At 38.4% G+C, this 24,919-nt stretch overlaps 2 protein-coding genes and 1 pseudogene across 4 annotated transcripts in view; 1 reads left to right on the top strand and 2 right to left on the bottom strand.

Annotated features, from left to right (window-relative positions):
- ART3 (ADP-ribosyltransferase 3) overlaps positions 1-24,919 on the top strand; it is a 116,656-nt gene that overhangs the window by 35,563 nt on the left and 56,174 nt on the right. The window lies entirely within an intron of this gene.
- Positions 1,125-3,632, bottom strand: CXCL11 (C-X-C motif chemokine ligand 11). Of its 2 annotated transcripts, none has more exons than XM_003265767.2 (4): positions 3,361-3,632; positions 2,651-2,777; positions 2,480-2,552; positions 1,125-2,249 (listed from the first exon to the last, which is right to left on the bottom strand). In XM_003265767.2, exons 1-4 carry the CDS (start codon positions 3,419-3,421, stop codon positions 2,226-2,228), a joined length of 285 nt encoding a protein of 94 aa, XP_003265815.1. In that variant the 5' UTR covers positions 3,422-3,632; the 3' UTR covers positions 1,125-2,225. The 2 variants fall into 2 exon arrangements, with proteins under 2 accessions (XP_003265815.1, XP_012354937.1); XM_012499483.2 differs by having other exon boundaries at positions 1,125-2,245; positions 3,361-3,507.
- LOC100597772 lies at positions 4,189-4,504 on the bottom strand (annotated as a pseudogene).

Here is a 24,919-nt window from a genome sequence, read left to right on the forward strand (position 1 = left end):
TAAGTAGTCAAAAATTAGATTCAAGTCTTTTTTTTTTTTTTTTTTTTTGAGGTGGAGTTTCACTCTTGTTGCCCAAGCTGGAGTGCAATGGCATGATCTCAGCTCACTGCAACCTCTGCCTCCTGGGTTCAAGCGATTCTCCTGCCTCAGCCTCCTGAGTAGCTGGGATTACAGGCACGTGCCAGCACACTTGGCTAATTTTTTGCATTTTAAGTAGAAATGGGGTTTCACCATGTTAGCCAGGTTGGTCTTGAACTCCTGACCTCAGGTGATCTGCCCGCCTCGGCCTCCCAAAGTGCTGGGATTACAGATGTGAGCCATCGCACCCGGCCAGATTCAGGTCTTAAAACTATCCAGGGAATTTATATGGAAGTCCCATCTCTATATAGATATTTATATAGATTTATATAACAATTTATTATAAATCTATATTGTATCTATAACCTATATAATAATACAATATAGATATACCTGATTATAATCCTATAATAAATATTTTTATTTTTCAAATGTATGGGTGCCTATATAGAGAGTACTGCTATCAGTCAAGGCTTTTGGTTACATGAAGAGAAACCAACTCTGGCTGTCTTAAGGAGAAAAAGAATTTAGTTGGAGGTTGAAGAATCCATAGGACAATGGAGAATAAGTCTTGGAAAATGGACCAAGACCTAAGGGAACTAGGTGATAGGAAGGACCAGCCGGAGTCATGCTACAGGAACACACATTGGGAAGACACTACTGTAAGACTTTCATTGTTGCTGCTGCTGCTGCCAGGCTTGAAATAATTTTCTTACTAATAGTATCTTTGTGATGCCAGCTGGAGTTCAAAGTCTAGGGTAGAAAACAGCATGGCCGAGTCTTTGTTGTGGCTACAGGAGAGGATCTCCTGCCTTTGGCTTCTCTCTTTTGGCCTCCCACCAACACTCACATAAGGGATTTTCTCCAAGAAGGGGGTTTGGACTATCAAGACCCCCCACCGCCGACAAAACAAACAACTGTCTTTCCCACCTACCCATTAAAATACATTTGTAAACAGTTTTTCATGATGACGGATAGGTGTATGTTTCTGAAATACAAGGCAAATTGTTAAAGGCATCTCAAATGTCCTGGAAAGTATATAGATCTTTTTTTAAAAAAGAAAGGTTGTGGTAGTTTATTGGAGAAAAAAATGACTTTGATTCTTTAAACTAGTCGAGTATACCTAAATTTTATAGTATATAGGCATGAACAAAGAAATTTATTAGATTATGTATTTTTCTAAGAGACAGAATTACAAAAAGTAAAGGTGATTGCTAGATATACATTTGCTTATTTTTCAACATTTTTCTTTGGTAGACAAAAACATTTTATATTTCAAATGTGTCCAAGATATTGCTATCATTTATACAAACGGATGAAAACAAAAAGTACAGTAAACACACATATCCTAATTGCTTCAAAACATCTCAATGAAAAAAAGTTGAAAAACATCAAATTAAGACCAGTGCTACTAATTTGGTTATGAAATATTGTGCACTTTCGCCAGTATCCCATAGCGTATAATTTTTTTCATAGTACATTTTATGAATTACATTTCATGAATTGGTTATAAAACAAACCAAATGATACATAAGAATGTTTCCCTACATATTGATGTGCTACATGATATTTGGGGAAAGAAATGTGTATTTGCATGAAAAAATATTTGAGGAATGTTTTACTACACATAGATGCTTTTGACTCGTAAGGGCTTGACTCCAGTAATAATGTCCATGTCTCCACCGTAACCACAGATAGTAACATAGCATACAGATCAATACAGACAGATGACTTCTAGAGACAGAAATGTTCTCATAGTCACAACAGAATAGTTATAAGCATCAAATCTAGAAGGTTCTCTAGCCTAGAAATGCATGAATGTATAATGCAACAAGTAAGAATGTGAAAGCACTTTGTAAACTCCAGTGGTAACCAGCCTTTCTTAAGGTAGCTTTTCCTAGAAATCCATTTAATTGTTGGACTGCTTTGGGCAGTGGAATTCTGATTGTCATTCATTCAGGAAGACTGTGTTTCTGTTTTTGGTCCTTTCACCCACTTTTCATCCTTCACATAACTGTACAAAAGTTGAAAGTCACAAAACTATAGAAAAGTCTCAGTTTCCTACTGTAGAATTGTTGTCATTTCAGTAGTCACAGTTAAACTTGTTTCAAATCCTCTTTTCCAGGACTTCATATGTTTTGATATTTTTAAAAATTCTTTCTTTCAACTTTCTGGAATAAGAAAACAAGAGTTTTATTTACTTGGGCTGTTCTTGTTTCCCCCAGGACATCTAAAAACATGTAGTAAGAAAGGGAAGCTGTTACAACCAAGGACCCCTTAACAGAATATTTCACACAGGATCATAGCAGAATCTTTCTGTAGTTGTCCACATTATTTTCTTTTTCAAAAGATCTGTCTTGGATAAAACAGATTATAACATGGGAGTAATCTGGTAACTTACTTTGATTATAAGCCTTGCTTGCTTTGATTTGGGATTTAGGCATCGTTGTCCTTTATTTTCTTTCAGGGTAATACTGTTAAAACAACATACAAAAGAGTCTTAAAGTTTAGATGCAAATACATAAACAAAAAAGCCTGCACCATTGTCATCTTCAGCAAGTTCATTACTTACATCACTTCTATTTTGTCACAGTTGTTACTTGGGTAAATTATGGAGGCTTTCTCAATATCTGCCACTTTCACTGCTTTTACTCCAGGGCCTATGCAAAGACAGCGTCCTCTTTTGAACATGGGGAAGCCTAGAATAGATCATAGCATTAGTTAGTAATGCATCTGATTGCAACAGATGGCTGTGGTTTATAACTGGTGGTGAACGTGAGCAGAATTTTCATTAAGGGTAAAGATAGTAATTTGTCAAATAGCACTTAACACAACTGTTACTGGGAAGAGTTAAGTAAGATGTTGATTATTTTCTCTTTAAATTAGTAAGCAAATCGCTAACAAATGGGAAGCATGAAGGAAGTTTATTGGAGGTGAAGCTTGTTTTGCCCCCTTGATTTTATCCTCAAATATTTTCCCAGGCAGCTTGTTAACATGATCGCTATATAAAATCTTCTTAACAGACATTTAAAACTGTTGCTAAAGGCTTTTGCCAGATATTCTAGTCAAATCAAAAATTCCATGAAGTTCATAATTTCTAGTTTCAATAATCATCTCTAGTATCTTAAACATGTCCACCATTTCTGTGCTAAAGCTGTAGTAACTTCTAATCTGTGAGATTAAATAAAACTTTATCATGTCTTTTAGGATAAAAGTGGAAGAAAAGACATTTGAAACATTAGAAAAGGAACTTATAGGTTGAGAAATAAAAGTACTGCATACCTTGAACAACTGTAGCACACAATATCATAGCCAAGGCTATAGCCATGCCCTTCACACTCATGTTTGTTTTTTGCTGCTGCCACTGCTGCTGCTGCTGCTGCTACTTCAGCTTTGCTGCTCTTCTTGGAAGGAGTAGAAATGCTGAACATGAAAGGAAATTGGTAATTGGCATATATAGAGCGTTTTATACACCAGCAATCCTTTTATGGCACAGGAATTTCCCTCTTTGAGTCATGCACCTTTCTTGCTTCCAAGAGTCTGTTTTGTTCTCTTGTAAATGTTACTGTCCCTTCCTATTTGTAGTAGTGTTGAAAGTGATAAGAATGTGAAAGCACTGTGAAAACCCATATGGTAACCAGCCTTCTTAAGGCAGCTTTTCCTAGAAATCCATTTAATTGTTGGACTACTTTGGGCAGCGGAATTCTGATTGTCATTCATTCAGGAAGACTGTGTTTCTGTTTTTGGTCCTTTCACCCACCCTTCATCCTTCACATAACTATACAAAAGAATATTCTGAAAAGCTTTTTTTTATTATCTCACTTTTGCTTTTCAGTCCAAACTCTTATAATAGATAAGGCCTATATTATTTGACACCAGATGACCTTTATTTAATTTCATTTTTTTACCTGTAAATGAGTGCCTAAAGAAGTTTCCCTGTATTTCTGTATTTATGTCCATATTGTTTTGCATTTTCAACAATTTTTACTTTGTATATTTTATTTATTTTGTTTTGCTTTATTTTATTTTTAAATTAAATTTAATTTTATTATTTTATTTTATATTTATTTTATTCTGTGAAGCTTTGATTATAGGCAGATGGCAGGGGGCTCAGTCCTTCTTGGCAGCTGCTTTCCTCATGGCAGCCAGGACGTTGCTCAGCATCTTCCGGCCTTCTCTTGGCACAGATGTTTGTCCCTACCCTTTTCTTGATGAATTTGAGGACCCGTTTGACCTTGGAGACCTTCAGTAACTCCATGCCACGCCACTCGTTAGGGGTGATGCCACACACCTCTGGGATCATGTCCCACACAAATTTAGTGAGTTTGGTCAGGCGCTCACGGTGGCTGTGCCTGGGCTTGCTCACATTCTTGGTCACCTTGTGGCCCTTGTTGAGGCCCACAGCTATAGGGTAGTGCAGAGTCATGGCTGCTGCCCTCCAATGGTGGCCATGGTGGAAAGCTACTTTATATATATTTTAGCACTGTTACTTAGTACATGAAGTTGTATGAGTTGTGTTAGGGATCATAAAAAAAAGTGATCCTCTTTCCTCATGTGATAGTTTTACCTCTGAGATTCTACTTTGATGTAATTCCTATTTTTTTGTCTTTATCTTTTCCTCTTAAGCTTCCTAAATCTTTGTTCTAAGTGTGTCACTTGTAGACATTTAAGAAAATCATATCAAAGGAGCTTTCTAATGGGTAAGCTTAATAAAATATATTTACTGTATAACTGGTAATCTGTAATTTTTAAAATGCTTCCTTGCTGATTCTTTACATTTTCTTTGATTTCTTTCTAACTTTAAATAGATTTTATTTAACTTTTTGAAGCAATTTTCGTTTTTTTTAATGAGCTGGGTCTCACTCTGTCACCATTCTGGAGTCAAGTGGCCCAATCATAGCTCACTGCAGCCCTGAACTCCTGGCCACAAGCAATCCTCCTGCCTTGGTCTCCCAAAGTGCCAGGATTACTGGGATGAGCCACGGTGCTTGGCCTCCCTTAAGTAATTTGAAAGGAATACATTGTTTTACATTTTGATATTAATTCTTAAAATTCTTTAAAAAGATTTTTACTTGAATTTTTCTAATTATTTACATCAACCATCAATAATATTTTTTTAGCTCCTGTCTTTGTAACATGAGAAAATCACTGTAACTTTCTTTCAAGAATTTTCTCCTATTTCCTAGTTTTACCAATAAAAGTTGGTATAATCGGGGAATTTATAGCTGGTTTATTACTTTTAGGTTATTATTTTATCATATTCAACTTCTTTTTTTGGGAATTACCATTTGCATTTTATCTTGAAATTATATATTTGTTTAGATATAATCCTGCATTTAAATTCTTTAACAACCATGACTAGTCTTTAAAACCTTTGAAAGTCTTTACAGTAGTCCCCCATTAAATGAGAAATTCTAGAAATAATTCATAAGTTTTAAATTGTGCACTTTTCTGAGTAGCATGATGAAATCTCACATCATCTTGCTCCATCACTTCATCCCATCACATAGACATTTTATCATCTCACAGCATCACTAGAAGAGTGAGTATAGTACAATAAGATATTTGAAGAGAGAGAGACTATACAGTCCCTTAACTTTTATTACAGAATATTGTTGTAACTGTTCTATATATTACTGTTGATGCTCTTACTGTGGCTAATTTATAAATCAAACTTTTTTATAGGTATGTATATGTATAGGAAAAAATACAATATATACAGGGCTCAGTACAATCTGCAGTTTCAGGCATTCATTGGGGCTCTTGGAACATATCCCCCAAGGATAAGGTGAGGGGGCTACTGTATTTTAATTAATTTCCAAGTAGCTGGAATATTCTTTCCCTCTTTTCCATTAATTCATTTAACATATGTAAAGAAAGACTAATTTTCCCTCAGGAATATTGGTAAAGTAAAAGGAATGCGTTCTTGGAGCTCATAAATCCTTATCTGTTATTATTTTTTAATGTTGCTTTTCATTTTCTCAGCATTAGAAACACAGTAGAGCATAGTTGTTAATAGGGAAGGCTCTAGAGTCAGCCTGTGTTCAAATCCACACTTGATTATTTATTTATTTATTTATTTATTTATTTATCTTTGAGATGGATTCTTGCTCTGTAGCACAGGCTGGAGTGCAGTGGTGTGATCTCGGCTCACCACAGCCTCTGCCTCCTGGATTCAAGCGATTCTCCTGCCTCAGCCTCCCAAGTAGCTGGGATTACAGGTGTGCGCCTCCATGCCTGGCTGATTTTTATAGTTTTAGTAGAGATGGTGTTTAGCCTTGTTGGCCAGGCTGGTCTCGAACTCCTAACCTCAGGTGATTCTGCCACCTTGGCCTCCCAAAGTGCTGGGATTACAGGCGTGAGCCACTGTGCCCAGCCCACATTCAGTTATTTATGAACAAGTTACCTCAACTTTTTGAGGCTATTTTCTCATCTATAGACTGGGGATAATAATAGTACTTTTTTTTTTTTTTTTGAGATGGAGTCTCTCGGTGTCACCCAGGCTGGAGTGCGGTGGCGTGATCTCGGCTTACTGCAACCTTCGCCTCCTGGGTTCAAGCGATTCTCTTGCCTCAGCCTCCCAAGTAGCTGGGATTACAGGCCTGTGCCACCGCACCAGGCTAATTTTTGTATTTTTAGTAGAGACGGGGTTTCACCATGTTGGCAAGGCTGGTCTCAAACTCCTGGTCTTAAGCTATCCACCTGCCTCAGCCTCCCAAAATGCTGGGATTATAGGCATGAGCCCCTGCACCCAGCTGGTGTGTACCAAATTTCTGACTTTAAAGGAAAGGCAGTTATTTGTTCCCTGAAATTTGAGCACAAAAAGAAGAAATAAGCTTTAGTTTCCAGTGATTAAGGATTTGAAAAACAGTTACTGGTAGTTCAATTTACTTTGTTTTTTAACTATGCCTGTTCATGCTGATCACATACAAGTTATCTCTATCTTATTACTGGAATTGGATCGTTTCTCATTGGCTTAATTAAATTTATTGCACAGGAGGAGTCTTCTTGAAACATTTAAGCTATACCTGATTTATTAACTACAGCTCCGTCATTTTCTTATAAATTAATTAAGAGTTTGATCCACCATTCCTCTTCTGAAACGAAAACAGTGTTTCTCTACCTTTTTGGTAGAAGAGTTATTTAAAAAAACAGCTATTATTTGTCTCTTTTTTCAACCTGGCAAAGCACAGTATATAAATATTGTTTGTTTTATCTATAATCAAATTTAATTGCCTTGGAATATTACTTTTCGCCAAGTCTACTGCCAAGTTAATTTTATTAGGATATAATTAGTTGTCAAAGAAAAGCTACTTGATTTATTTCTACAGTAATTCGGAAGAAAAAAAGAATATGGGTTTAAAACCAATTACTTTCCTTTAAAATTGTAGGTAAAATTCAAAGTCGCATTTTTTTTTTTTTTTTTTTTTTTGAGACGGAGTCTCGCTCTGTCGCCCAGGCTGGAGTGCAGTGGCGCAATCTCGGCTCACTGCAAGCTCCGCCTCCCGGGTTCACGCCATTCTCCTGCCTCGGCCTCTCTGAGTAGCTGGGACTACAGGCGCCCGCCACCACGCCCGGCTAATTTTTTTTTGTATTTTTAGTAGAGACGGGGTTTCACCATGTTAGCCAGGATGGTCTCGATCTCCTGATCTCGTGATCCGCCCGCCTCGGCCTCCCAAAGTGCTGGGATTACAAGCGTGAGCCACCGCGCCCAGCTCAAAGTCGCATATGTTAAAATTTAGAACACAGAAGTAGAAATGATCAAGTTCTGCCAGCTCATTGAATACACTAACCCTCTTTTCCATGTCCTCTATACCTCTGTCAGAATGTTTGCTGTCATTTGCATGTATTTGAAGCCAGGAACAGTGGGTTGTACAAAACAACTTCAGCATCACCATAAACTTGAGAGAAATTGTGTTTCTCACAACAAAGGCAGCTCTGTGCATGGTCTTCAGTTGGCTGCCTGAAAAATGACTGCACTCCACAACTGACAGGTCAACGTAGACGTTCATGTTAATTTTCCAAGTTGGGAAACAACATGCCTATTGTTAGGGGATAGAAACATGTGAGAGATTAGCAATGAGCAACTTTACAAGGAACTGAAGGAAGCTTGATTCAGTAAGAAGGGAGAAATAGTAGCTTCACTTACCATTATTGGTTTATTGCCGTTGCTACTCAGAGAAGCTGGAGGAGAGGAGAAAATAGATCTGGTCGATCTTATTTCAGGGCTAGTTGGAAAGAGAATAAATGCACAAAGGATCTTGCTTGGAGAGATGACCCCTGCATGTGAATGTTAGAAGAGCTATGTCTGCAAGGTATGAAGCTTCATTGGATTTATTTGTATTTTTAAAAAAATAGAATATAGTAAAATGACCATTTATAAGGAGTATTTCAGGACACATCATTTGCCAGTTTGAACTAAGTGTTATTAAACTTAATGTTTTAAATAGATATAGTTGAGAATGTGAATATAAAAAAAAATAGGACAGGAAAGATGTTTTTTGTTCTAGCTATTTTATTTCTTATATAATCTTGATACTTAAATTACTTTCTTTTGGATTCAAAGCAAAAATAATACTTTTTAAATATTTAGGCTGGGCTTAGTTGCTCATGCCTGCAATCCCAACACTTTGGGAAGCTGAAACAGGAGGATCACTTGAGCTTGGAAGTTCGAGACCAGCCTAAGCAACATAGTGAGACCCCATCTCTACTAAAAATTTGAAAAGTCAGCTGGTTGTGCTGGTGTGCACCTGTAATCCCAGCTATTTGGGAGGCTGAGGCTGGAGGATCACTTGAGCCCAGGAGATCAAGGCTGCAATGAGCTATGATCATCCACTGCACTCCAGCCTAGGCTACAGAGTGAAACCCTGTCTCAAAATAAATAAATAAATATTTAGGCTATGTTTTCTAAAATTTTGTACATTGTGCTGAATGCTGTTTTCCTTGTAATGAAAAGCCAATAAAACATTTCTGTCAATTTTCTTGTTTTCTTTCTTTTTTTAGAGAAAGTCTTGTTATGTTGCTCAGGCGGGACTCAAACTCCTGGCCTCAAGCAAGTCTTCCCCCTTGGCCTCTCAAAATGCTGAGATTACAGGTGTGAGCCACAATGCCTGGCCTCTTGTCATTTTTCTAAGACTTTCCTAACATCCTGGTTTCACCTTTGAATCTACAACCTAGCTTACTTTCTGTGTTTCTTACTTCTGTGTTCTTACTTTCAGTATGAGCAGTAAAAGGTGTGGTCAGAGAAATGTGGCTCACTCTTCAGCTCTGAGTGTCTACCTCTCACCTTGTATTTGTGCAGTTGCTGGCTGGGTATGTGGTGGTAACTGGATGAGTGATGGAGACCAGAATAATTGCCATCATTTGTTTAATGTCTCCCATGTGGCACGTAATGTACATAGTGTCTCACTAGTCCTCACAATAATTCTGTAAGAAAGGGCACTGTAAAAAGGACATTAGTGGCAATTTAGAGAAGAAGAAAATGGGCCTTTAAGAGGTTATATAACTTCCCCAAATCACTTAACACATTTAGTTAAGAAGCGGGGTCAGGGGACAACAGCAATGAAAAACACAAGAATTCCTTTCTGGGATGAAACGGGAGTGAAAGGCATCTCAAAGGTCTGACAATGTAATTCCCAGACCCAAGCCTCCCTGGAAAATAGAAAATGCAAAAGAAGATTAGAGCAGAAGACTAAATGTGGAACAATTTGGGATAAATAAAATCTGAGGGTCCTGGTGAGAAAGCAATTCAGAAAGCTGGAGAAGGTGTCTAGAGCCCCATTTAATTTACATTTCATTGAATAACAGGAGAATGATTATTGTGAGACTTGTTAAAACTTGCATTTTGTTGGTAAAGTTTATCTTCTACTTCCCCATTGTGATTTGTAGTAGTAACCCTTAGAAAATTTCAGAACAGCCAGTGCTTATTCCAGGGACTGGGTAAAAAGGGAGAAGCCTGTATTCTTTTCTGCATTTAGCTGTGATGAACAGAATCTCTGATCTGAGGCAGTAACTGATGTCAATGCAATAGGTAGCCAGCAGGTCAACTCCTGTCCCTAAGGATTTATACCAGATGAAGGTCTTGTGACCTTCCAGAGGAAACAGGAAAGGATAGAGAAGGAGGCAGTGAAACTACTTTAAGACTTCGGTGACAGTGCTGCTCCCTCAGTGCCATCCCTCTACCCCACTACCTTTCTCCTTCTTTAGCTTTTGTTCTAAATTATTTCTTAGAGCCCCAGTGACCCTAGGTGTTATCTCTCTGCTCATTCTAGGTCCCTTTCCTTCCAGAACCCTTGAAGTTTGAGTTTACACTTTTGGAAGGATGCCAGGGATTAGCCCAGTTAGTAGATCAAGCTTCTAAGGGTGAAACTAGTGGAGGGAGACTTTTTACCTCTACCTGTGAGGTCTTCCCAAAATCTGATGAATATGCAGAGCCTGAAACTGAGTCTGGAAAGCCAGAGAGGCCTTTGAACATATTCTAAAACTAAGGACTCCAAAAATAGGTCTTACAAGCCAGGAATCAAGGGTTAGGGGAAGAGAAAAAGAGTTGCAGGTTTAGAGTAAGGGGGCAGCAGGCCTGGAAATTGCCAAGAACCAGCATTATAGTTTAATAGCACCAGAGTAATGGGAGGATGGGTTGGGGGTGGACGGTGTGTGTGAAGAGACCAGGAAAGGTGCAAAGTTCCTGTTGCCCATCAGGCTGAGGAGGAGAAAGAAATGTATTCCTGACATCTCACACTGACATTTAGAATACCTTTCTCCCTGGGAAAAACATACATACTAGATTAGATTTCTAGGCTAGCCTGCTAAAATAGTTTCCTCATAATGAACTTGAAATACAGATTGTAAGAATCATGAGAAAAATCTTGGTAGAAAACAGTGGGTTATCAAATGAACTTTCAAATTAGGTTCCACTAATAAGAGGGGAATCAGCTGTAAATTAGAATTAAAGAAGAGTTAGCCATACTTTAGTAGTTTATCATGGCTTACACATATTGATTAAGATTATTTACTATTCTTTAAAAAGTTTAAAAAATAATAGTGACACTTTTGAAGAGTATTGATTAGTTATTTTATCAAATATCCCTCAGTTTGTCTTATCTGATATTTTCTCATAATTGGCATGAGGTTTTGTATTTTTGGCATGAAAACTACAAAATTATGTTTTCTTTTCAGCATGTTGTATCAGGGTTCATAATATTGATATGTGTTATTATTAGTGATGTTTACCTTGATTATTTTATTACATTTGCCATCTACTAGGAAATACCTTACAAGTTGGAGGAGACTTAGGAGAAATAACTAAATGCAATGTGGGTTCTGATAGGAACCTAGAAAAAGGATATTAGTGGCAAAATTGGTGAAATTAAAAGAAGGCCAGAAGTTTAGTTAACAATATTCCAATGTTCCAATTGGTTCCAAGTACCAATGCTCATTTCCTGTTCTAGATGATTGTACTGTGGTCATAAAAGATGTTAACATTAGGGGAAGAGGAGTGAAGGAAATAAGGGTACTCTCTGTACTATCTTCTGTAAATCTAATATTAACTCAAAATAAAAAGTTAAAAAATAATGCTATCTAACACTTATGTAGTGCTTCCTATTTGCCACATGTACTCTGCATCTATTAATTCTGGTTCTTTTCAACAACCCTGTGAGGGGAACTGCTATTATCCCCATTTGACATATGAGGAGACCTAGATACAGAGAGGTAGGAAGCATGTCCAGTGTCACATGGCTGTGAATTGGTCACATAGCTAGAAAGTGGCTGAGTTGGGATTTGAACTGAGGCACTTTGGATCCAGAAATCAGTTACAGCATACTGGCTTTCAATGTGCTATATATGCACATAGTTTAAAAAGATTCAGTTATACTCTTCTCTGAAGCAATCTCTGTTACAAGTTTTTTGGCTTTTCTTTTAATCTTTCAAAGAAGAATTTACTTTCGAACATTGATAGGAAAGCAACTCACTTTGGTTTTTATTTGTAATATTCAAAGCTATGCTATGGCCATGTTTTAGTCTCTCTTCAGAATCTTCTCATGGCATGCTAACAATTGTAGATGGCAACTGTGTTGGAAACTAGGGAATCCCATCTGAGTTGGTCAAAGTCTGTGAGTAAAGTGCTAATTGCTCATAACTACTGTGTTATGATTAAGTACAATATGATTAAGTAGACTCAAACTTCATTTGGAATTTAACCAAATTCTGCAGTTGCTCTCATGACTACTTTGGTTAGTATGAATGCCTTCTTCATTTTACTATTGAAATTACATTTTTTTAACTCAAAAACTGTCAGCTATTTTAACAATGACTTTGTAGTCTTTAAAATTGAAGAAAGAGTATGACGTGAATTACTATACATTAGACCTTTGACAGTCTGAATGAATTGCTTGAGTTTGATCTGATTAGTGTACCTAATGTAGAGACTGAGCTTCCTTAAATTGCCAGAGGTGTAAAGTTTCACAAGGTACTGGTTGCTGTAAAGGAAGACTGACTTTGAGTTAAACAGAGAGTTGATAAAATGCATATATTGACAGTTACCGACTCAGTAAGCTTCATAATTCTAGGAATCAATCACTGCTGATTCATATGTTTAGATATATTCATTTCTATCTTTCTGTTTCTTAGGCCAAAAAGATAAAAGAAAACCAATATTTAAGAGGTGAGAAAAGTAACAGGAATTTCCTATCTATTTATACACATACACACAAACACAACAAGCCTGTAGTCTTTGCTGCAGAAGCAGCTTGTCTTTCATTCCATAGTTAGGGTATTTTTTTTTCTGTGCATTGAATTAAAATTTGTAAACAGCAGGAATTGTGGCTTGTTAAAAGAAAAACCTTAGACGAATTAAATTTAGCAGAGCTTAATTGAGCAAAGAATGATTTGTGAATTGGGTAGCCCCTGAACCAGAATAGAGAGGCTCCAGAGCTGCTGTGTGGTGAAAGAAGATTATGGATAGAAAAAGGAAAGTGATGTAGAGAAAATGGAAGTGCGGTACGGAAACAGCTGGATTGATTACAGCTTGAAGTTTGCCTTACCTGAGCATAGTTTGAACAGTTGGCTGCCCTTGATTGGCTGAAACTTGGCGATTGGCACAAGAGTAGATTACAGTCTGTTTACACATCCAGTTAGGTTACAGTTCACTGTGTATGGAGAAACCTTTAGGTTATAGTTCACAATGTATGGAGAAACCTTTAGACCGAACTTAAAATATGTAAAGAGACAGCTTTAGGCTAAACTTAATTTAACAGACTTTTTGGTTGCCTTTGGGTTGGTGGGGCAAGGGAAGAATCTAATAGCAGATATTTGCTTTGGAAGGTCCAAAGATCAATTTTGTTTTCTTGCTGTCTTCTCATTATTTTCTATTGTTTTTTTTTCTTTTTTTTTTTCCCTAAGCTTTATTTGCATCTCCAGTCCTTTTCTTGATCCTTACTTTTTAATTGACTATAATATGGAATTGAATTTTTTTAAAAATCTGTAAAATTTATTTTTAAAAGTTTATTTCTTGGTCTTGCATTTAAAAGGCTGTGAATTGAACCTTTCTTCTTTCTTTAACTAAAAAAAAACTGTAATTAAGTGGCTTTTTGCTTAAATATGTTCTCAACTAATTTTTCTCCTTGTAGGTAGCTTAAAGGAAAAAGAAATGTCCTTTCAGTACTCTCATTACATATTCAAGCAATCCCAATTTGTATGGACAACTAAATTAAAGTAACAAGTGATTCTGACAATTTAGAGAAATGAGTTAGTAACGTTTAGTAGCATTAAGCACAGGAGGATTTACTTAAGAGAAAAAGCAGGCAAACTTTATAAACACAAGTTGGAGAACTATCAAGTTTATACATGTCTGACAGAGATGAAGAATACAGAATAAACCACTGGCCAAATATAAGTTAGATATGTAACACTAACACATAGAATTAGCAAAGAGGATGTTGTGGGTTTATATGGAAGAAATCTGTTTGTGAGTCACTGGTTAGGAAATCAGAACCTACTTTCCTATAGATGTTAAATGGTGAGGGTGATTGTTCAACCTGAGAGGTCCCTCCAGGGCAAGGAACCTTGTCTGATTTATCTTCCATCTCATCGTGTTGCCTTGCATGGAGTCAGGTCTTAAAAAACTCATTTCCATAGTTCCTGGTTTATAAAGTTTAATTAACATATAAGATACCCCAAATTCAAGCATTTGTCCTATCTTCTTCTTAACCTACTGATGTCAGATATTTTTCTATTTTGGAACATAATACTGTTGTAGAATATTGTGGAGTCGTAAGTTACTGATTAAGTTACTGATATCATAAGTACATTGGTAATATATAACCAAGACCAAAGAACCCTTTTTATTTCAAATCAGTTTGATTTCTTTTGGCCTGTGACAATCAACTGTTTTCTCTCTCATGAAAATCTCTTTTCTTGAGGCTTCTTATTCTCCTTCTCAATCTCCTTCTTGAAATCTTGTCTCTTTCTGCACCTAAATGCTAGTGTTCTCTAGGGTATTATGCTCTCTATCTGTAAGCCTACACACCTATTGGCTAACATGGTAGCCAGAACAATTATTCCCCAAAGATTTCCATGCCCTAATTCCTGGAATCTGTGAATATGTTATATTACATGGCAAAAGGAACACCGGACTTTGGGCAGCAAGCCACCCAGGCGCCGAGGCAAGAGACAGAGGAGACGAGCTGCTCCAGTAAAATAAAATATAAAACAAGAATAGTTATACCAGATATAGATCTTAGATATGATTATATATGAATATCATTAATCATTAGTTTGTAGCAATTACTCTTTATTCCAATATTATAATAATCCTCGCTCTATAATCATAACCTAGGAAAAACCAGGCCATACAGAGATACGAGCTGAGGGGACATAGTGAGGTGTGACCAGAAGACAAGAGTGTGAGCCTTCTGTTATGCCCAGACAGGGCCACCAGAAGGGCTCCTTGGTCTAGTGGTAATGCCAGCATCTGAGAAGACGCCCGTTGCCAGGCGGACCGTGGTCTAGTGGTAGCAAAAAGTGTCAAGGAACAACACCCGCTACTTAGCAGACCGGGAAAGGGAGTCTTCTTTTCCCCGGGGGAGTTTAGAGAAGACTCTGCTCCTCCACCTCTTATGGAGGGCCTGACATCAGTCAGGCTTGCCCACAGTTATTCAGAGGCCTAACCGTCTCCCTGTGATGCTGTGTTTCAGTGGTCATGCTCCTAGTCCGCCTTCATGTTCCATCCTGTACAACTGGCTCTGCCTTCTAGATAGCAGTAGTAAATGAGTGAAAGTACTAATAGTCTCTGATATGCAGAAATAACGGTGCAAGCTGTCTTTCTCTTTGTCTCCTCTCTCTCTCTGCCTCGGCTGCCAGGCAGGGAAGGGCCCCCTGTCCAGTGGACACGTGACCCACGTGACCTTACCTATCATTGGAGATGACTCACACTCTTTACCCTGCCCCTTTTGCTTTGTATACAATAAATAACAGCGCAGCCAGACATTCGGGGCCACTACCGGTCTCCGTGCATTGGTGGTAGTGGTCCCCCGGGCCCAGCTGTCTTTTCTTTTATCTCTTTGTCTGGTGTCTTTATTTTTACACTCTCTTGTCTCTGCACACGGGGAGAGACCCGCCAACCCTGTGGGGCTGGTCCCTACATGGACTTATAGTTAGGGACCTCAAAATACATATATACATTGGGTGGACCCACTGTAATAACATGGGCACTTAAAAGTGGAAGAGGAAGACAGAGCAGTCAGAGAGACGCAGTGGAAGAGGCAGGAGGTATTTGATTATGAGAGAGATTCCACTTGCTGTTATTGGCTTTGAAGATGGAGAAAGAGGACCATAAACCAAGGAATGTGGGTGGCCTCTGGAGTCTGTGAATAGCCCTCAGCTGACAGCCAACAAGGAAGCACAGGTCTCAATCTTAAGTCTTCAAGGAACTGCATTCTACTAACAACCTGAATGAGCAAAGAAATTGATTCTCTTTTAGACCCTCAGAAAGTAACTTAGCCCTGCCAACACTTTGATTGTAGCCTACAGAGATCTATGTTAGGCTTCTGATCTAGGAACTTTAAGATAAGAAATGTGTATTATTTTAAGCCACTAAGTCATGATAGTTTGCCACAGCAACAGTAACAAACTATTGCAGCTAATGACTCTCAAATTTAAATGACTATCTCAGATCTTTCTCTGAACTATAGTCAGTTGCCTATTGGATAGCTTCTCTACTGGCTGGGACCTCATACTCATTACATTGAGATAAAACTCTTTTCCCTAAAACCTGCTCACATTTTTTATCTTGATGTTGCTCCTAACCATTCAGACTCCTTAGCCAGAAATCTGGGGGGCAGTTTAAACTCCTTTTCTCAAAATACACTATTTCTCTACACATCCCTACCCTATATAATTGATACCAAATCATTTTGATTTGGAGTTTATTACCACTGATTTAGGTCAAGCTCCCACCACTTCTCACTTGGATTTCTCAGGTAATCTCCCAACACATCTTCCTGCCTCTTGTTAAAATGTCTTGGTAATTTATTCTTCTGTTCTATGAAAGTGACCTTTTCAATTAGATTGTGTTTCTCCTCTACTTCATGGTTTCCCATTGCCATTTCAGTAAAGTTCCAATTTCTAAGCATTACACACAAGGCTCTTTATGATCTGATTCCTCTTTCCTCCCCAACTTTTTAACTCTTTGTGTTCCATAAAACATATCATGCTGTCCAGCTGTATTAAATGGCTTGCATTTTCTTGAACATGTGCTATGTATGCCATCAGTGCCTTGTACATACTTTTTTATCTGACTGGAAGGCCCTCCTTTCTTTGTTTCCCTAACTCCTACTTCTTCAGTCTTCAACTGAATTGTCACTTTAGTTAGGGGCTCAGTAAATGTTGGTTTAAAGAGTAAATAAGAAGAATGCCAAAGGATAAGGATTGTGAACCACTGAAGTGGATTTCTACACGAATTTCTAGAGTCTGTTTCCCTAAAGGACAATTTTAGATGGCAATGTTTCTGGAATAGTTTGAGGGTAGCCTTTTGTTAGTTTTATGTAAATGCTAAGAAGAGAGCATTTGAGTTTGGTATTTGGAGTAGGAGTAGACAGGAACTCACTAAAGAGTTACTTCAGAAGAGAAAGTCATTATGGATGATGGTCTCATGTAAGAAAGCTACCAGACCTACTCATGTAATCATCCACTGTTCTTATCTGCAAGAGGGATTACCCGTTTTAGTTTTGCTTCCTATTTTTAAAAAGCTAAGATCTCCTGTTCCAGAGAGAGTAAGCTTACATTAAAAAGCATTAAGTATCTTTAGTTTTCTTTTAAATTTGACTTATGTTCTAATGATAGTTACTTCATGGGGGTTTCCAACCTTGGGAAAAAAGTTAAGTATTTTTTTAGGTTTATTATGAGAACTATACAGTTTAATCAATATAAAATGTGCAGTGCCTGCAGCCTACTCATCTGACAAAGGGCTAATATCCAGAATCTACAATGAACTCAAACAAATTTACAAGAAAAAAACAAACAACCCCATGAAAAAGTGGGCAAAGGACATGAACAGACACTTCTCAAAAGAAGACATTTATGCAGCCAAAAAATACATGAAAAAATGCTCATCATCACTGGCCATCAGAGAAATGCAAATCAAAACCACAGTGAGATACCATCTCACACCAGTTAGAATGGCCATCATTGAAAAGTCAGGAAACAACAGGTGCTGGAGAGGATGTGGAGAAATAGGAACACTTTTACACTGTTGGTGGGACTGTAAACTAGTTCAACCATTGTGGAAGTCAGTGTGGCAATTCCTCAGGGATCTAGAACTAGAAATACCATTTGACCCAGCCATCCCATTACTGGGTATATACCCAAAGGACTATAAATCATGCTGCTATAAAGACACATGCACACGTATGTTTATTGTGGCACTATTCACAATAGCAAAGACTTGGAACCAACTCAAATGTCTAACAACGATAGACTGGATTAAGAAAATGTGGCACATATACACCATGGAATACTATGCAGCCATAAAAAATGATGAGTTCATGTCCTTTGTAGGGACATGGGTGAAACTGGAAAACATCATTCTCAGTAAACTATCGCAAGGACAAAAAACCAAACACCGCATGTTCTCACTCATAGGTGGGAATTGAACAACGAGAACTCATGGACACAGGAAGGGGAACATCACACTCTGGGGACTGTTGTGGGGTGGGTGGAGGGGGGAGGGACAGCATTAGGAGATATACCTAATGCTAAATGACGAGTTAATGAGTGCAGCAAAATAACATGGCACATGGATACATATGTAACAAACCTGCACATTGTGCACATGTACGCTAAAACCTAACGTATAATAATAAAATAAAAAAAAGTACAGTGCCTTGTGTGTAATTAAGTAGTTAATAAAGGCTAGCTATTAGTTGTTATAAATTATCATTATTGGTAAGCATTTAAAAATGATCCACCATTTTGCAGAGATTTAAACATCACCTATATCCAGAGTCCCTGCTATGGCATGTTAGGTCACATGTTTGAAAATGAATGGAAATGACAATTAAGAAGAGGCAAGGAACAAGTTTTTGTTTCCATTTAGTTGGAGGAAGCTTATTAGGGAAGAATCTTTGCAGTTCTTAAGGACAGAAGATAAATAAATTGGTAGCCTTAGTGGAGACAAAGTAGAAAGAGAGACAAACTCACAAAGATGAGGAGGTAGATAATGAAGGAAATGAAAGGTAAAGGTTTACTTTTGAGGAAAAGAAGGATGGATGGTGGAGACAGAAAAATAATAAGATAGGCTGGCGTGGTGGCTCATGCCTGTAATCCCAGCACTTTGAGAGGCTGAGGCAGGCGGATCACTTGTCAGGAGCTCAAGACCAACTGGCCAATATGGCAAAACTCAGTCTCTACTAAAAATACAAAAATTAGCTGGGCTACTTGGGAAGCTGAGGCATGAGAATTGCTTGAACCCAGTAGGCGGAGGTTGCAGTGAGCTGAGATCGTGCCACTGCACTCCAGCCTGGATGACAGAGCAAGACTCTGTCTCAAAGAAAAAGAAAAATAATAACATAAATAATTGTGAGCTATTACAAGAATGCCATTAAAACTGTGTGACTTGGGGGAACCACGAGCTCCTCGCGGCTGGGTGGGGACCGTCCTCGCAGTGTCGGCCTCTGCCCTGGCCTTCTGCTTAGCCGAGGCTTCTGGAAGGGTCGCAAAGTGTCTGTTGGCGAAAGAAGCCGGGCCCTGACTGGCACAACGGATTCGCCCAGCCACTCAGCAGAGCGTCTGTAGGTCGGAAGTGGGGGTTGTATTGGACTTTGCTTTTTGTCTAATAATGTTAGACAAAAAACAAATTGGAGCGATTTTCTTATTTGAGTTCAAAATGGGTCATAAGGCAGCGGAGACAACTCAAAACATCAGTAACACATTTGGCCCAGGAACTGCTAAAAAACATACAGTGCAGTGGTGGCTTAAGAAGTTTTGCAAAGGAGAAGAGAGCCTTGAAGATGAGGAATGTGATGGAAGGCCACGGGAAGTTGACAACGACCAACTGAGAGCAATCATTGAACTACATGAAAAATTACAGAAGAACTCAGCGTTTACTATTCTACGTCATTAGGGTCCTTCAGCATTTGAAGCAAACTGGAAAGGTGAAAAAGATTGATAAGCAGGTGCCTCATGAGCTGAGCTAAAATCAAAACTATTGTTTTGAAATGCAGTCTTTTATCCTACGCAACAACAGCAAACCATTTCTCAATTGGATTGTGACGTGCAATGAAAAGTGGATTTTATGTGACAACCAGCTCAGTGGTTGGACCAAGAAGCAGCTCCAAAGCAGTTCCCAAAGCCAAACTTGCACCAAAAAGGTCATGGTCACTGTTTAATGGTCTGCTGCTGGTCTGATCCACTACAGTTTTCTGAATCCTGGCAAAACCATTACATCTGAGGTATGCTCAGCAAATTGGTAAGATGCACTGAAAAGTGCAATGCCTGCAGCCGGCATTGGTCAACAGAAAGGGCCCAATTCTTCTGCATGACAACACCTGACTGCATGTCGCACAACCAACGCTTCAAAAGTTGAAGGAATTGGGCTTCAAAGTTTTGCCTCATCCACCATATTCACCTGACCTCTCGCCAACTGACTACCACTTCTAGCATCTTGACAACTTTTTGCAGGGAAAACGCTTCAGCAGGATGCAGAAAATGCTTTCCAAGAGTTCGTCGAATCCTGAAGCACGGATTTTTATGCTACAGGAATAAATAAACTTATTTCTCATTGGCAAAAATGTGTTGATTGTAATGGTTCCTGTTTTGATTAATAAAATATGTTTGAGCCTAGTTACAATGATTTAAAATTCGCAGTCCGGAAATTAACTTTTGCACCAACCTAATATTTCGATGGTAAATCCTTGCAAACATGGAAACAATGCATTTGGCCCAGTGCTTTGTGGTTGTGTACTCTTTTTCTTTCTTTTTCTAATAGATGGCATTGGCCAGGCGTGGTGGCTCACGCCTGTGATCCCAGCACTTTGGGAGGGCGAGGTGGGTGGGTCACCTGAGGTCAGGAGTTTGAGACCAGCCTGGCCAACATGGTAAAACCCCGTCTCTACTAAAGATACAAAAAAATTAGCTAGGCATGGTGGCGGGAGTCTGTAATTCCAGCTACTTCAGGAGGCTGCAACAGGAGAATCATTCGAACCCAGGAGGTGGAGGTTGCAGTGAGCTAAGATCACACCATTGCACTCCAGCCTGGGCAACGAGTGAAACTCTGTCTCAAAAAAAAAAAATTAGTTGGGGTCTCGTGGTGTTGACCAGGCTGGTCTCAAACTCCTGGCCTTGGGTGATCCTCCCGGCCTTGGATGATCCTCCCATCTTGGCCTCCCAAAGTGTTAAGACTGCAGGCATGAGCCACCGCGCCCTGCCTGGTTGTGTAGTCTTTCAAAAATTAAGTTTTTAATGTTAAATGCTGCTTCTAGATACATTGTAAAAATTCACCTATCAATGAGTTCTTTAATTAAAAACATTGCAATTGTACTAGACTTTAAAATAAATACTAAGCAATAATTCAGGCTTTGATGTTGGTTTATAGTTTTCTCATTTCTTTCATTTAATAGCTCTGCAAATGAAGCAGTTACTTCCATTTTCCTGAGGTGCAGGAACTGTGGCCCAGATAAGTTAAGCGCCCTGCACAATGTTATAGGTCCAATAAGTGAGACTGGAGCTCTGATCTAGTTCCTTTGACATTAAAGTTTGTGCAGTAAACCAGCTATGTCAGTTTGCCACATTTGTAATAGTGTTCAATAAATTTTCATTTAAAACTTTAATATTAAAGTAGTAGCAAGAATTCATAACCTTAATTGGCTTTAACAGCTTTCCTTCCCCTGAGAACAGATGCGTATGTACACATGCACACAGATTGCTTACAATATCAGCACATAACAGGCCTTTGCACATTGAAGTCAGCACTGCTGTGGTGCCTTTTTTTTTTTTTTGGCTCAGTGTTTTGACTGCAAGTCTCTTAGGATAGAACTTTATAGTTAGAAAGTAGCTTTCTAACACTTGGATGGGTTTTATAGGCACAAAAACAAGTCTTATACTAGCTGTACTTTATTTTTTGAGTTCTTATTAATGAGGAGCATCCACTTTTGCACTGACAGTGGTTTCAAGATTGCTTTATCAGCCGTTAAAGGATTCTTGACTAGGTGTGCACATCAGAACTGCCAGGTCCCCAGTGGTTCTGAAGCAGTAAGCTTTGAGTAGGCTCTGGCATCAGCACTTTTACTGAGCTTCACAGATAATTCTGATGCATACTCCAGGCTTGAACCAATGATCAATTTGAAACATGCATAACAAAGCAAAAAAAGTTTTGTTTCACCTTTTGAAATACAGTTAACTCTTTTACCATGCCGGAGATTATTCATTCAGAGAGACAGGCCCTTGCTCCGGAGTGATGATATATATCTGGCAGTACCCAGCCCTTGTGCTTGTGCATTAGCTCGGCACCTGCCCACACTGCGAGCCCCAGTAGGATATGACTTGTCCTTCCCTGTTTCAGCCCTTAACACAATACCTGGTACAGAGTATGTAGTGGGCATCTGTTGAATGAATGCTTTTCCCAGTAGCAGTGTATTCTTATAATATTAATGTAATCGTCCCCTGGTTTACAGACAAAAGTGAAAGCACTAAGTACCCAGTGAGTGAGACCCAGATGTTCTTCCTCCACTACTAGTGGTCCCCTGGGCAGGTCTTTTTTTGTAACACCCACCAGTCTGTTCTGTAGTCAGTCATTGATTGACTTGTCTGTGAACTTGAGAGCAGGAACTGTTTCATAGTTTCATTAGCACAGGGTAAACATGTTTGCCATTCAAGGTTAATTTACACTTGCATTTAAGTGATGCATTGAGTCAATGAAAAGTTTTGATTAAACAATAGTTGTAGACGTGCTAGGTTTTTCAAATTACTAATATCAAGCAGAGATTGTTTTTACTTGTAAGGGTTTTGCTTTTGTGAAAGCATAAATAATGGTTTTCCTTTTTTGTGACGTAAATTAATTGGTGGCAACTTTTATATTCCCATAGACTGGGGAAGCTTAATTGCCTTTATAAGTACTTATGTACAATTTTGTATCAAATTTTCTGTAATAGTTTATGCTTTATTACTATATATGTACTAATAATCTTACCTGACTTCTGTTTATATCATTTGTACAATTACATGGTTGTAAAATAAACTTTTAAACCTCAAAAAAAAACTGTTAGTTATGATAGTGCTAGCTGCTATAACACAAAAATGCTGAAATATTAGTGGCTTAACACAAAAGTATTTTTTGCTCATGTCACAGCCTAGTAGAAAAGTTCCTGGTTAGGCAGCTCTGTTCCTTACGAATAACTAAACTCTTGATTACAACATTAGTCATGCCCAGGGACAATTTTGCTTTATTCTTCATGTTATGTAAAATGCTCACCTACTTAATAGTGCCCCTTCCTGCATTTAAAAAGGAAATGTACAGGGCTAAAAGTAAAAATTTTTCTTTCTTTTTTTCCCTCCTACTGAGGAAGGAATAACTTCCACAAGGCCTTTCCAATCAGTAAATCAGATCCTGTGTGCCTGTATTTTGTGTCCTCAATTCAGAAGGTCCTGTTTTGGTCATTTTGGACATCTTACAGCTGATAAATGAATGGCAGTAGATCATTTTCCATCCCATTTAAACTCTTTTCTTCTTCTTAAATCTATGTTAATTAATCAATGTAGATTTTTATGTGGAGAAAAATGCAGATTAAAATATTTGAGGAGAAGCAATCTTGAATGGAAAGAGACAATGGGCAAGAGGAGTATGGAGAATAAATGAAAGAAGGAATACTGGGCTGGATCTGGCTTGACACTACTAGAGTCTCTCTAGGCCTGGCATCATGAGAATTCGGTGGGTCTACTGTTTGAAGACCATTCAGTCCTGCTCACTGCCAGGACTTTAATGAGCCTTAACTATAATCCCTTTCTAACCACCATCATACCTGTACCATGTTACAGTACGTCAACATGATAGAGGCACAGTTAATAGAGCCAAATGGTTTCCTAGAAATTTCCACAGCAAAGATAGTGGTTGCAGATGTCAATTCTACCTTTAACCTTGTAATTTCAGTCATTGTTATTATCATAGATAAAATTTAAAGGGATATGAAGACTTACATGGCATGGACCCTTTACCTCTCTGACTTTATTTTCTATTCTTAACCTACTCAGCCCCAGTCACCTCTGAGCCATCCTGGTTTTCCTCAGGCATGATAGGCAGGGTCTGTATTCTAGCTCAGTGTTGTCCAAAAGCAATAAAATGTGAGCCACATACGTAGTTTTAAGTTTTCTAGTAGCTCCGTATCAAAAGACAAAAAGAAGAAAGTGAAAATCATTTTAATAACTTATTTAACCAAATATATATTAATGGGATATTTCACCATTTTTTTAATACTATGTGTTTGAAATCCTGTGAATATTTTTCACAGACAGTAGCATTTCTCATTTGGATACTAAATTTCTGTTAGAAATACTTGATCTGTATTTACACTTTATAAAATTTATAGTTGAAATATAGATTTACATGCCTGAGTTGTTTCAAATATACTTAAAATTTTTCCCATAAATGAATTATCAGATTTTAAATTTGAATTAAATGCAATGAAAAATTCATGTTTATAAACCAAGTCACATTTCTTTTTTTTTTTTTTTTTTGAGACAGAGTCTCGCTCTGTTGCCCAGTCTGGAGTGCAGTGGCACTATCTCGGCTCACGGCAAGCTCCGCCTCCTGGGTTCACGCCATTCTCCTGCCTCAGCCTCCCGAGTAGCTGGGGCTACAGGCGCCTGCCACCATGCCCAGCTAATTTTTTGTATTTTTAGTAGAGATGGGGTTTCACCGTGTTAGCCAGGATGGTCTCGATCTCCTGACCTTGTGATCCGCCCGCCTCGGCCTCCCAAAGTGCTGGAATTACAGGCGTGAACCACCGTGCCGGGCCCCAAGTCACATTTCAAATGCTCAGTAGCCACATGTGGTGGCTAGTGGCCACTGAACAATACACTTCTAGCTATTCTCTCTGTAAGGAATGCTTTCCTACAGCTAATCACTTGTTTAAGTCCCTTACCTCCTTCAGGTTTTTGCTAAATTTCACTCACTCAGTGAGGCCTACCTTGACCACTCTATTTAATACAATAGTGTGCCCCAACTCCCCACACTTTACACTTCTTCATTCTTTATCTCTTTCACTGCGTAATTACTAATTTATTATTTTCATTGTTTATTGCCTTCCTTCTTTTTCTCTACTACTTGATGGACGGAAGCTTCCTGGAGGTAGGGATT

This window comes from Nomascus leucogenys, chromosome 9, assembly GCF_006542625.1.
Source record: "Nomascus leucogenys isolate Asia chromosome 9, Asia_NLE_v1, whole genome shotgun sequence".
In the NCBI taxonomy this organism is placed as follows: Eukaryota; Metazoa; Chordata; class Mammalia; order Primates; family Hylobatidae; genus Nomascus; species Nomascus leucogenys.